The sequence below is a fragment of the Synchiropus splendidus genome, chromosome 4 (genome assembly GCF_027744825.2).
Source record: "Synchiropus splendidus isolate RoL2022-P1 chromosome 4, RoL_Sspl_1.0, whole genome shotgun sequence".
Taxonomy (NCBI): Eukaryota; Metazoa; Chordata; class Actinopteri; order Syngnathiformes; family Callionymidae; genus Synchiropus; species Synchiropus splendidus.
The window spans coordinates 31522002-31535638 of record NC_071337.1 but is presented as its reverse complement, the minus strand read 5'-3'; the positions used below and the strand labels follow the sequence as shown (position 1 = coordinate 31535638).

Below are 13637 nucleotides of genomic sequence, written 5' to 3'. Positions count from 1 at the left end.
GGTTGTTCATTTGGGTCAAAACATGATGGACTTGGATGACCTTGTTCATTTATTTATTTCTTTGCATGAACAAAAGCTGACAGGGCTGGTTTTCTTTGAGCATGAGTTAACCAACAATGCCCTGTAGACCTCGCAAAATAAACATGTATTTCCTTCCAAAGAGCTCCTCATCATTCTCTTGTCATGTACCTTTGACTGCTGACTGCACAGAGCCCTCCATGGTCACCTTTGACAAAGAATGGCAGGGCCTCAATAGTGACCAGTCATAAATCACAGCAGTGGTGGCCACTGTGTTGGCACTGCCTCCTGCAGGTTTGACTGATTAAAAATTCACAACTTGATGAGCCGTCTTTTTTGTGTTTGTTTTTGTTTTGTGTTGACTGATGAAATATACAGTGATCATGAAGCATGAGATGGTGCAGTGGCAGCCAAGCCTCAAGCCATTTCAGCCTCCAGCTTTCCCTGAGACTCTTCACTCATTAACCTTCCAGAGGTTATCTGCTGCCGCCAGCCACAGATAGGACAGCCAATAATAGCGCTTCGTGGCCTTCTGACCATCGAATTGATCTGTCTGAACATCAATAGCAGATGCAAAGACCAGTGTTTACCTCCATCTATTTGCATGAGTTCAACACGAGACGACGCAGTCTCATTTTTATGCTGTTTTATGCGACCCTTCAAAGGGCTCCATCTGATCCTTGCTTCTTTTATTCCCCTTTGTTTGGTGCCGCCTTGTTGTTCTAACGTTTCTTCTTATTTAAATATCCTGTCTCTGTCAATGGCACGTGTGAGTGCACTTGATCAGATGAAAAGACAGAGATGTTTTAACCATTCAGAGCTTCAAACGACTGAATCAGTGTTGTGGACAAGATCTCAAGCACCGTATACAACTTGCTTAAGATGGCTACATATATGATAATTGTTTTATCCAGGTGCACAAACAACATGTCTCATTTTTAGATGCAAGCATTATTGCATCTTAAAGGGGCTACTTTGTCACTCAAGTAAAATTTTACACACTACATCCGCCTTCAATGAATCAGTCGTAAACCTGCCCTTAACATGTCTGGGAGAATAAAATCCCAAAAAGGGCCAGAAATTATGAGAACTGCTCAGCGCACTGCTCCTTTTTAATCCCTTGGCTAAAAGCGATGTTGTTGTATGTTTGATGTGGGGTTCAAATAAGTATTGACTCATTCAGATATTAATTCATGTCATTCAACTCAACTTCAAGTCATTGTTCATTTCTCCGGCACATTTCAACTTTTCAATATGGCTGTTTTAAATTGTGAATCAGAGTGTATCACCCTCAGTTTACAGTTCAGCCTGCTGCACAATATCTTACTCTTTTTACTTCCTATGGTCAGTAACCTTCAAGTTAAAGTCAATTTATTGTGCTACAGCAGCTTTCACTTTCACAGTACAAAACCTCTTAGCGAGGAACATTTTTGGCAATAAAACTCATTGCCAAACTTGCCTGGTATGTGTGTAAAATAAAACATTTTATGCACGTACCTGTCTTTACCAGGTGACGCCAAGTTCACTCATGTTCTTTATTGCTGCAAATATGAGTGATGACGAAGCTTACAAATGATGCCGAAGTCAATACCGTGTTGTTGAGTTTTGAACAATGTGTTTTCATCTTTTAGAAAAATCTGAACAAATTTGACACACTGAACTGTGTTCCTCCTCGACATGTACTAATAATTATTTAGAATTACACGTTCTTTCCCTCACTTCAATTTTTAATGTCAAAAATAAAACAAATGTAAATCTGTTATTGCCATCTAATGCACGAGACACTGACGTGAATGTAAAGCTAATGTCAATAGTAATCACCATATTAATATGAATGAAGTTTGTAATAATTCCATACGTGTCACTTCTGCACATGGAGTGCAGTATTGATATGTGCCCTCTTCATTATTTCCCCTACTTCCAACATGGGTGCGGTGTGGATTTGAGCAAGATGTATTATTACCCATTGATGTCACCTTGAATGTCTCTTATAATCAGCTGCCATGCAAAGTTGAAAGTGATTTGCTTATTACGTGGGAAGTGCTCTTTCTGTTTGGTGTTAAATTAGAAGGCCTGAAAAACGCTCCCATTATTTGACGCTTAAACTCAAAATGAAGTGATATGTGATCCGCACTCGGCTCTAGTGCTCCTGCTGTTTAGTTGGTACCTCTTAACTCGCTGGGATCAAACAGAACAGTGAGGCGTTGAATTAACCCTGGAGCAACAGTTTACCTTAACCCGTCACTGTGGATTATTGCTTCAGACTGCTGCTCTCATTCTGAGCACATGTGCCAACAATGTAACCATTTTTTTCCTAATGTATTTTTTAAGAGTTTCATATTGGCACGCTAGTTTGTGCATGAGGTCTTTCTGCACACGATACAATACATGTTCTCGGAGATTTATCCTATACATTTCTGGCTCATGTTTTTCTTGTTTAAAAGGCTTTTTTTTGGGAAAAAACAAACAAAACAACATACTCAACGATTGCAATTCAAGTTTTTAAAAGTGCTGGCAGGAGCATATTTTGCAGTGTTTCTCTGTTGGGTAGATCCATGTCCGAGAGCAGATATTTAGTTGCGAGTTATGGTTGACCTGTGACAGTCGGATGGTGCTGTGCAGCCAAAGCTGATGGTCAACACACGCATGATCTGAGGCAATAGTAAAGTTGAAATCCTTTATTAGTCCCATAGAAATTCAATGTGTGACCGCTGCAACAGTAAAGACAAGTTTTCTTGTTTCAATGATCTGTCCTGTCAATTTGCTGCAGGTGGAGGAAACCCTAAGTGAGGTCGACTTCCAATTAAAACTAGACCTTCACTTCACTGACGATGAGCAACAGTAAGTCGTCGTAAATACATTGACACGTGTGAAACCGTCCTGCTCTGTCCATTGTCTATTTGACTCGTTGAAACAAAGCAGAGTCAGACATGTCATACTGACATTGCCGTAACCTTCTCCAGGCTAGCCGATGTTGCTGCCGTCCCTCAGATCAGCAGTCGGACGCTCAACCTTCACTTTCATCCACGGAGAGGACTGCACCATCATGTGCCAGTCATGTTTGACTACTTCCACCTGTCAGTCATATCTGTGTCCATCCATGCTTCACTGGTTGCCTTACACCAGCCGCTTATCAGGTGAGGATTTTGTTACAAGATCCATGTTTGTAGTGTTAGATTAAGCATCATAACAGGGGTGAACATGTCAGATGTATAAAAGCATTCTGTCCTCTCACTGGCACTTCTTTCTTATTTGAGTCATGGCGAATGTAAGTGTCGATAAATGTGATTGTATGCTGGGTTTATTGAAGACATGAGTGTCACATGACTTCACATCTGTATTGCTCTTGCAGTGTCATACATTCATTCATGATATCAAATGAAATACATTTCTCTGGAGGACATTTTATCACTGAAAAGATGTTTTGATCATTTGGTTGTTTGACTTGAAGGTGGGCGGCTAAGAGAGTCAGTTTCCAAACACTCATCACACATTAATTTTAATGCCGATATCATAACCCCAGCATTCATCTGTGCATTACATAGATTAGTAGAGCAGCACTGGATTGATGAGAGCAGCAGCAGCTTATCTTGCTTCCTCCGTCACATGGCTGCCCTGATGATTTGTTCTTCCTCTCTCCTCAGCTTTGCACGGACAGGGAAAGGCTCCTGGCTGGGCAAGGAGTCATCGGAAAGGACAAGCGAGTCATTGGCTGTCTCTGAAGAAAACCTTATGTTTGTAGCCAGCTACTGCAAACCGGTCCTCTCTGAGGTATGATCTGTTGCTGATCTGACCAAACATCAAGTCTGTTCTTCTTGCACAAACTCGTCGCATTCCATTTGCTGCTCTGCACTTAGCTAACACACATAGTGATCATGGTGAAGCATCAGTTCACGTTGAAGAGAGAGAGCCGTGCTTGTTTTGAGTTGGATTACCGACCTCATTCAACTAAATAGCAGAAGCCCCAGCTACATGGAGCTTAATCCAGGACTGCAATGCAGTGTTCAAGTCACTCTTGAATGAACTCACCAGCCAGGATTGCACACCTTGGAGAGATACAGACTGTCTGAAGAAATTACAATTGTTGCACGTCAGCTCCCTCTACTGTGTCTGGCACAATAAAAGTAACTGTTAAACTGAGATTTCTGCTGAGTTTTATCAAACTGCAGCTTTTGTTGCTGCAGCTCGACCTGTCGCCACATTTTTGATTTTATTCACTTGAATTGTTAATGATTTGATCTTGCCTTGTTCCCTAAGATGACGTTTCACATTGACATACAAGGATGAACTGTCATACAATAATTATGACAGTTCAGCATCATATTAAGTTCTTGAATATGAATTAAGATAAGGGTGGCGTGTGGGGGAAGTTTTGCGCTAGCAGCTGCTTGACTTCAAAGTCTTACCTACTTCCTTCAGAATCACCCCCAAAGACACACCTCCAGAATTGATCATCTCTGTGTGTGTGTATGTTCTACTGTAATCCAACCAGCTCCTATCAAGATACAGATGTCTGCGCTGCAGAAAAATGCATAAGGATCACTTCTATTCTCACTATTGTTGCCAGTATGACGGATGCTCTGAGAGACATGGAAAGCACTCAGCAGAAGCAGCTGGCTTCAACCTCTTTCATGAAAGTTCCCACTCTGGACGTTTGCAAAGGTTTCAGATTCAGGTGGCCAAAGAACGCTGCATCTGACACACAGAAAACAGCAGCGAATTCGGTCATTCGGTCTTAAAACGACACCTGAGAAAGGCTGGTCATCTGGTTTGGTGAAATTAATTTTTAGTTCTTGGGCAATATGGTTAGCTTTCCGAATGTCAGGCTCAGACCGGCAAATGTCCGCGAATGACTGCTGATTCCTGAAGTTTCTCTTTCATGAGCACAGAAAGCTCTGTGCTCCGTAAAGTGCTGGTGTTTAAAATATTGTATCTTATTCGTGGCATTGATGCCTTTTAACCTGCATGGGCTGCAGGATGCAAACTTCACAGCAGTACACATGCTGTTGCCAAGCGAGCGGCGAGTTGGCAGGGAGGGAGGGAGGAGCAGACGCATCACAAACCCCGGGCGGTGCTTCATCAGAGCGCCGGCTGTGACATGTGATCAGATTGTGTGATCGACATTGACAGGCATTGACCGGCATTCACAGATCACGCCAGCTTCAGACTGTGAGAAAAAAAGTTGAGGTAGTCCGGAAAATACGGTAATTTTTTTCTGAGCGAGATCTCTTCACTGTTTTGATCGCTTGGTACCATCGCTTGCTTGCATGTTCAGAAACCAAATTTGCAGTTGGTTTCGAGGTTTGACGTACTGGCAACCCCGACGATTTCCGGTTCCTGACTTGTGCAACGCTGTAACAAACGTGATTCACTTCAAACTAGTTTTACAATAATTCAGCACTGTAAATCAACAGAACCAACTTTGTGGTGGAGATTTCCTACTGCACATTTATGGATTTTACCTGAGGTGTGCCATGACTCTTTAATTTCCTCTCTATAAACCACTTATAGAATAGGGCAAAGCTAAGGTCATCAAGCATGATTTGTCATTTTTAATATGTGAAATTACACAGCTCTGTTTCTTTTTAATGAGACTCATCAAAGAGTGGCTCTGAGCCCTTGTGTTGTACCATGGTCAGCAACACACACCCAGTCGAACTAGGCTTTCATGAAACTACTCTTTTATTAGGCATTGAAAAATGTTGCGGGAAACTGCTTATAGCTAAACTGAGAGACACTACTTTGGTAGCCATGAGTAGCCACATCTAAATTTACACCAAAGATTCTCACTTCACAGTTGCATCTTTTTCATCTATTAAAAACCCATCTCTCAGATTCCGTCCCACGTCACACACTGTACCATAAATCTTAATGAGCACCACCGTTAACCCTCTCTGCTGTGTTTTACTCCGACCCCTGGCAGGATGACTTTAATGAGATGTTTTTTAAGCAAAGGTAGGGGGTGGGTTGTGACTGGTGTAATGAGTTTTGCTCACAAATGCCACGTACCACTCCGGCTGCAGGTGAAGGAAACCTTCTCTTTTTTGGCTCCTCTGGTATGTTACATAAATGAAAACTTTAAAAAAACATGACTCACGTGTACAGTAATTTCAAGGTGCCGCTACCGACTGTAATCGTACAGAAGAGACAAACAGAAAGCCAAATGAGTACTCCCCAGACAGATGAAGTTTGGCGCACCTTCAAGCTGTGAATGAAGAGAGAAACTACTGGTTTTCAGGTAATGACTAGCCCATGCAGAAGAAAAATAGCAATTTTTTCCCTTGCCCTTCACTCTAACTGGCAAGCGGCCATAAAGGTAAGAAGAATTATGAAAGTAAACATACAGATGTTCTTTCCTGGTTAGTGTAGACTACAGACTCCAGGCTGCAATTACAGGCGGCACTTAGGTATGATGATAGGGCGGAACATGCAACGTGCTCTGAGCAAATTACAGTATGCCTTTGGACACTAAGACATTTCATGTAAAGCTCAGAGCCTGGCTGGCGCTGCCCAAACATCCCAGAGCTGGGAAGAGCACTGCAGGTACAGTAGCTGCTCCACATCAGTCAGATTCAGTCTCTGAACTCTGTGGAGGCCACATCACTCATTCAAGGGTTTCGATGGAGTTGCAATTATTGTTGTCTAAAAATCCCCAAATAATGTTACTGGTGCAGTCGATGGTCAGTCCGGACAGCTTCAGACTCATCATCATTGTTTTGTTTTTTTTATTCATAGATGCTGCATGTAAATACATGCATATACATGTATAATTACACATATATGTAGATTTCAGTCTTGGAGTTATTTATATTTAATGTTGCACCATTGCACCTAGCATGTGGCAACAAAGCTATTCTCATCCTGAGATGTTAAATTATTGAATGACTAAATGAAGTGAAGAGCTGATTTTCCGTCCTGTTCAGAATCAGAGTTAGGGTCATCGTCAACACCAGTTTACTTCCTGACGCCAACTAAGCTGTCAAAAGCACAAAAGAAGATCCTTAATACTGTATGCAGCTGATCATAGCAGATGGCTTCACTTCATCAATCTCACGTGCAGTCCTCCCAGTCAGAGATTGTAGTATGCGTTTTGTGTTTCAATCATTCCTCACCTTCGTATTTGAAGAGTTGTTTGAAGAGAGGTTGGTCACTCAGTCCCAGCAGCATGACGCATAAATCCCATTAGTGAGAGATGAGCACTGAAAGTGTGCTAAGACAGTACTGCTATCTATTAAATTGGTGTCATTACGGTCCAGTCTAGTTGTCCTGGAATAATCCAGACTAATAATGCCAAGTTCTATTTATTTATTCATTTATTTATTGGGAAAAATAAGTTGTCTATGTTATGAATTTCTGAGGGCTGACCTGGGATGAGGTGATGATATAATATCTCCTGACAAGAATGAATGAATAACTAAGTCATTTATTTTTAAACACCCTTTGTGGATGGGAATTGAAGATGATAATGAACAAATAATTATAGCATAACCTCAGCTGATGTGGGACAGTCAGAAAATTGCTGCATGGACTGACAGGTGGTCAGTTTTGAGGCATGGCTAAGCTCAAATTAAGTCCACTGAAGCTGGTCAAGTTCCCACCAGGACATTCCACGAAAGGTCCTTACAGGGATGCGTTACATCCTGCCACACCATGTTTCCTTATTGATCTACTTTTACAGCTCAAGCAAACTGTGTTTAAGGGTCATTTGCTGGCAGCTTCCTTTTTTGATCTTCCGAGTAGTCATCGTGACAAAAGCTGGCTCTATAAAGTCATGTGTGTGAACATGCGTGTCACCTCTTGACCTGTAGAATGCTGAAGACATGAGCAATGTGCGGGTTCTGTTCTGCAGGGAAGCTTTTATGTGCCCAGTGAAAACTGCTTGGAGAGAGCGCAAGTGTGGCACCGCAGGCTCTGTCGCCTCCTAGTGGTTGCTTATAGGAGCCTGTACACTTACCACATCGCGCTGATGAAGGAGATCCCTCAGCTTCAACAGACACTGCTGGATGCAGGTCAGCAGATGCAACGATACAGTTATTTTCTATGCAATGCTTGCGATTTAAGACACTGTTGAAGCTCTTCTGAAGAAAAGTTTATTTGTCTTTACAGATGCTCTGCCTGTTGAAGAAACTCTCAACGCACTGACATCAAAGCTACAGGTAAGAGTTTGTGATAAATCTACTGTTCAATCCGTCCAAAGGGTTGATGCCGCGAAAACCACGGTTTATGGTGTAAGAGACTGTAGGTCAGTGGACATAGGTCAACACGGACCCCATGACAGTTCCAACTCTGTAATGTTGCATATTTTTTCATAAATGCGTACAAATAAATGAACTTTGCATAAACCCAATATTTTTTTTACTTAATAAATAAATAAATAAATTGTTGTCTAAATGTAATGATTTATTGTTTATCTTTTTTTCAAAAGATGATTCATGTCATTTGATATTTACATAAGATAGAGTTCTTCATTTATCATTCAGCTTTGCCATCATGGACGGAGGCTGTGTAGGAGGTGGGCTATGGCTTGCTTGCTTGCTTTAGCAACGTTCAATTTGCCGTCACTTGCTCAAACGTAGAGTGGTTAGTTGCGAACATTCACCGTGAACACGTACGCTTATTTTAGAAAGTCTTCCCTTACAAAAGTAAAATGATCTAGAGTTGAAAATGAATCATCCACTTGTTGTCCGGGTTTTGGGATCTTGGATCTCTGCCGAGGCCAATGTTCCATTTTTGTGGTTCGTGCATTCAGCTAATTCCACTGTAACTAATCTGTCTTCCCAACAGCTGCAGGAGGGTCAAGAGAAGGTGGGAGAGCAGATCAGCCGTGATGTGAGCAGACTGTGCTCCCAGCTCGCTGCACTCTGGATTCGCTTCCTGCAGATGGCAGTGCTGAACCCCCACATCCACTCCTACTTGGCACAGGAGCACCACACACTCAGGGTGAGGGTTATACTCAACAAGCGCCTTCAATCATGTGCCATGAGATGCTTAAAGTGAATCTTGCGGCAGACTTGGGCGTCAGAAGAGGGAAACAGGCTTGCTCACTTGGCCAAGTGGTCACCTAAAGCCAGCTGGCAAGATTGTATGTGTTGGACTGGACAGGGCTGTTTTTAAGTTACTAGAGAAAACTCCTGAGAACCTGACGTCCAGATGGAGATAATTGTAATAGTTCCTGACCACTTCCTTTCTTTTGTCTCGTTGCTCATCAGGTCAGACGATTCTCAGAGGCATATTTCTTTACAGAACACCCTAAAAAGATGTGTCTTACTTTTCAAGAAGAGCTGTAAGTATAAACTGCATCCTCTTGACACTAGAAACCGTTCAGCTGCAGTATGGCAGCAGCAAGGCAGTATTACCATCTGTGTTTAGTTTTGTAATCAAATAAACAGCATTTATTCACTTCTGATGGTAACACTGACTACATAAAACCAAGTCGAAGATGCTTCCTGCCGGCGGAACACAGTAGTGTCACATTGCGCATCATGGCTCCTCCCTAACTCTTGTTTTAGTATCAACAGGCAAGGACAGATTGCTACAGAGGTGCGGTGCTCCCACTACCTGACCAAGATGCCTCCTTTAACTGTTGAGTGCCTGGACATTGATGGAGACTGCAACAGTCTGCCGATCATCTTTGAAGACCGATACGTAGAGTCTCCTCAGACTGGTACGGCAGTATTTTCTTGCTACTATAGACATTTGATGAAGTGTTAGTAAGTAAGTCATTTTATTTAACTCAGTCCGGTGAGAGACTGTGCTCAAAATGTAAGTTCAGTTCTGTGAACATCTGGTGGATTGATGAACATCTGTTTTAATGCATATTAAAGAGGGTGGCCGTGTGTTTTAATTATAAAAATGATCAGGACCACACTCATGATGGCGGCTTTAACTGTATTTTTAATACAACACAAGAAACTCTTCACAGTTTTTGTTCATGATCACAGTTTTAATCAAACACAAGAAAACGCTCAATAATACAATCATTAGTGACACATCATTTGATTGATCTGAGCACATCTGAGTTGGAGAGTGCATTAAACATGAGATTTAAGTTCATTAGTTCAGCCTTTCACAGTGTTATGGTCTTGACTGAATGTGCGTATTTTGCATCTTACGCCCAGTGAAGCGAGTTCTTGTGAAATGGTGAACCAGTATTGTACGGTGAGCCAACTGTAGCCCAAAATTTGGATGAAATTATCTCCGATTTACCTGAGTGATTTCATCCTCTGACCTTGCTTATTAAATGCATCAAGTATCACTCGATCTGGCCATCCTCGGTCTCCTCAGCACCTGGTGGAAAACTGTCAAAAGACAGGCATGGTTGAAGACTTGCCAAGAGGCTGCAAATACTTGTGCAAAAGGCTTTGTGAAAGGGCAATAAATATTGGAACTATTACTCAAAGCAGAAAGAGATGGTGGTCTGGAGCTCTGTGTGTCTGCGGGAGAGCAGCTTGCAACTCAGATGAAAGTCAACTCTCATCAACACATGTTAACTCTACCTGCTGTGTTTGGAAGATGGAATAAAAGTGAAGGTGACCCATTGAACCCCACCACCACAGTCAGGCATGGAGTTGGAAACAATGTTTTGCTGGTGTTTTTCTGCCCCAGTTATGAACAACATTTCCACATTGAAGGGAACAGTTTGAAAGTGGTTCCAAATTTGAAATCATTACTTGATATGTGCACTTTATTGTGTATACGTGTGCATATTTAAAGAGACAAAAACTTTTACATCAACAAGACATGCAATGCTCAGCTCTGTTCTTGTATGCAACTTAATACCATGTATTTAGCAAAATGTTTTTCAGAACCCTACAATCATTGTTCTTTATTAAGATTGTTCCGTTTTTCTTTTCTTTCTTCTTAGTGAAAGAAACCCATGTGCCAAACTCTGAAACCACTGATCCCCAGAAACATACGCAGACTGACAGGAACAGCATTTTTGAAGGCAGAGACTGGGCGGCGTCACCAGCAATATCACGAGATGCACCGGACAGTGATGACCACATGGACCTGCCCAGTTATGTGTCACCCATTGCCAAACAAAGGTCAAACCTTCCAAGTACTGAGATCATCTTTCACCATGATGCTGCTGTTAATGGCACTGCTACTTCTGTGAAGAAAGTGAGTGAAGATCAGGACTCAATGGGAAATGACAGTAATTTGAGTCTGGAGAGCATTTCACTGAGAACAATGGATATTAAAGCATGTCCAGAGGACAGCGATAGCAGCAGTACACAGTCCCCGCCTCTTCATGAAAAAACAGAGGGAAGAAAAGATCAAGTGAAGCAGCATAGTGATGACAATGGAGGTATTGTGAAGCCTTTGACTCACCGGGATGTTGAAAATCTTCCTGACAAACTGTCAGCCAGTGCACCCCGCCTGGCATCATGCTCCCCAGGTGGTCTCAGAAGAGACCTGGTTCTCCACGGAGGTCTGGTCAGCTCAAAGATCATGAAGCGCTCGTCCTCAGTTATTTCCGACTCAGGTATTGAAAGTGAACCCAGTTCTGTTGTATTGCCGGTCGAGATGGCTTCACAAGGCAAACCCCTCCTTGACTTCTCCAGTGACAGGGAGATTCCATATCAAATTGCCTGCCCCCACTCAGTCCATCGAAGTTCTCTAGAGGGTCTGCGAATGGAGAGCAACTGCAGTCTTCCCAGTGGAGGAATACAGGCGTCACTGACTTCTATCAACTCTCTTCCCTATGAGGACGATCAACAGGTGAGGCAGCGGAGTACGCTGACCAAGTCTCTGTCTGCACCACAGATAAGTAGCCCAGAAGACAATGAAGGGCTAAACGATACTCTTCAACTCAAAGCAGATGACTCGGTGAAACAACAAGATTCATCTCGTCCTCTGAGCAGACAGGCTGACTGTGATGCTTGGGCAGGCGATTCGAATCCCGACCAAAGTCATTTTGAAACCCGGCTACAGAGCGTCATCGGCTCATGTTCTGTCCAAGAATCAGCAGAACCCATTTATCAGGTCTCTGATGACCAGAAGGTCTGTCCTCCAGCCTTGCTTAACAATATCCATCTTGTGGATTCAACGCCCTGCAGCTATGATCGTTCAGTTGTCTACAAGCTGGCGAATCCTTTGCAAACACCTTTGGACTCCAACACCAACAACGGCCCAGACGGCACTGGTGGGGTGCATCAAGTTCTCGGGTCAACAGACAGTGACGCTACAATTGCGGTGGAATTCCCTGGAATACTCTCCAGTGAGACTGAGACTGCAGATTTCCCGACAAAGCCCTCAAAAATCCCAAATTCTGGTCTGGCCTTCGTCAACAAGAAGATGGTGGAGGTTGTCAATATGTCTGTGTCCTGTGCCCCGACGTGTCTTCCTTTTTCTTCAGTTCTGAGGGACTCAACATCAATGAGTGGGATATCTACCCGGCAGACCACCTCGCCAATCACACACCAACCCCTGGGCTCGTTCGGTATCATTTCCTCCACTTCACTGAGTCCTCTGGGCATGGACCACGAGACCAATGAACAGATTTTAAAGTGAGTGAATCTTCATATATACAGTATATGGGTGTGTGTATCACAGTTGCTTTTATATTCACCTACTCACCATTGGAATTATTAGTCATGCTCATGACTCCAGTGTCGAACAACACAGGTGCCTTTATTGTATTGCCAGTGTATTTGAGATAGTCCATTTCATTTCATCAAAGGAGTCTGGATTTCACAAACTGTGAACATCACTGAGAATGACTAATAATGGCATTGATGGTCTCTCATGCTGGTTGACTCAGCTTCTACAAAGCCAAAGAGGAGATGTTTGAGCAGTTGAGCTTTCGTGCCAACGTATACAGCGATCTTCCCCTCCTGGCTTCTGAATTGCCCTACTTCCCTCCCGAAGAGGACGATGAGGAGTTTGATGGGATACACCTTGTCGTGTGTGTCCACGGACTGGATGGTTAGTCTATGCTTGACTTCCTTATTGACAACGTACAGATTGTTGTGGATTGCAGTGATGAGTTACATGGGATGACATGTCTCCTCTGCTGCAGGAAACAGCGCGGACCTTCGGCTGGTGAAGACTTTCATTGAGTTAGGTTTGCCGGGATCCAGGTTGGACTTTCTAATGTCTGAACGGAACCAGGTAGAACTTCTTGATGACAAAAAGTTGCCGCTCGCTGCTCTAACTGAAGGCTGGGATTTGTCCTGCAGACGGACACGTTTGCTGACTTTGACACGATGACAGACAGATTGTTGGATGAGATCGTCCAGCATATTCAGCTCTACAACCTCACCATAGGAAGGATAAGGTCAGTCAAACTGCTGCGACAGCTGAGGTAGTTTGGGGCAGTCACCAGCAGGTGGCAGCAGAGACCAAACTGACAGACGCTTAGCTGCACAAACGTGCGAGAAGTGTTGCTCAGGTCCTCCGTATACACTAGAGGCACTAAACCAGTGGTTCTTAACCTTGTTGGGGGCACCGAACCCCACTAGTTTCATATGCTCATTCACCGAACCCTTCTTTAGTAAAAAATAAAATATGATTTTTTTTACTGGTGCACAAAATGACTTGTGCATTAATATCACCTTGTTCAAATAACAAAACCAACACAGCGGACCGGTAGGAAATCAGAGCAGGACACTTTCAAT

General features: G+C 43.0%; 1 protein-coding gene across 2 annotated transcripts in view; it reads left to right on the top strand.

Annotated features, from left to right (window-relative positions):
• The window catches only part of fam135b (family with sequence similarity 135 member B), a 31950-nt gene that overhangs the window by 11366 nt on the left and 6947 nt on the right, over nucleotides 1-13637 (top strand). The window contains exons 5-16 of one of the 2 annotated variants that reach the window (XM_053862082.1): nucleotides 2789-2859; nucleotides 2982-3155; nucleotides 3663-3789; nucleotides 7868-8027; nucleotides 8125-8174; nucleotides 8803-8958; nucleotides 9228-9301; nucleotides 9537-9682; nucleotides 10883-12527; nucleotides 12782-12945; nucleotides 13040-13131; nucleotides 13200-13297. In XM_053862082.1, the coding sequence (XP_053718057.1) occupies nucleotides 2789-2859; nucleotides 2982-3155; nucleotides 3663-3789; nucleotides 7868-8027; nucleotides 8125-8174; nucleotides 8803-8958; nucleotides 9228-9301; nucleotides 9537-9682; nucleotides 10883-12527; nucleotides 12782-12945; nucleotides 13040-13131; nucleotides 13200-13297 (2957 nt within the window). Of the gene's footprint in view, nucleotides 1-2788; nucleotides 2860-2981; nucleotides 3156-3662; nucleotides 3790-7867; nucleotides 8028-8124; nucleotides 8175-8802; nucleotides 8959-9227; nucleotides 9302-9527; nucleotides 9683-10882; nucleotides 12528-12781; nucleotides 12946-13039; nucleotides 13132-13199; nucleotides 13298-13637 lie in introns of both variants that reach the window. The other variant, XM_053862081.1, reaches the window with a different exon arrangement.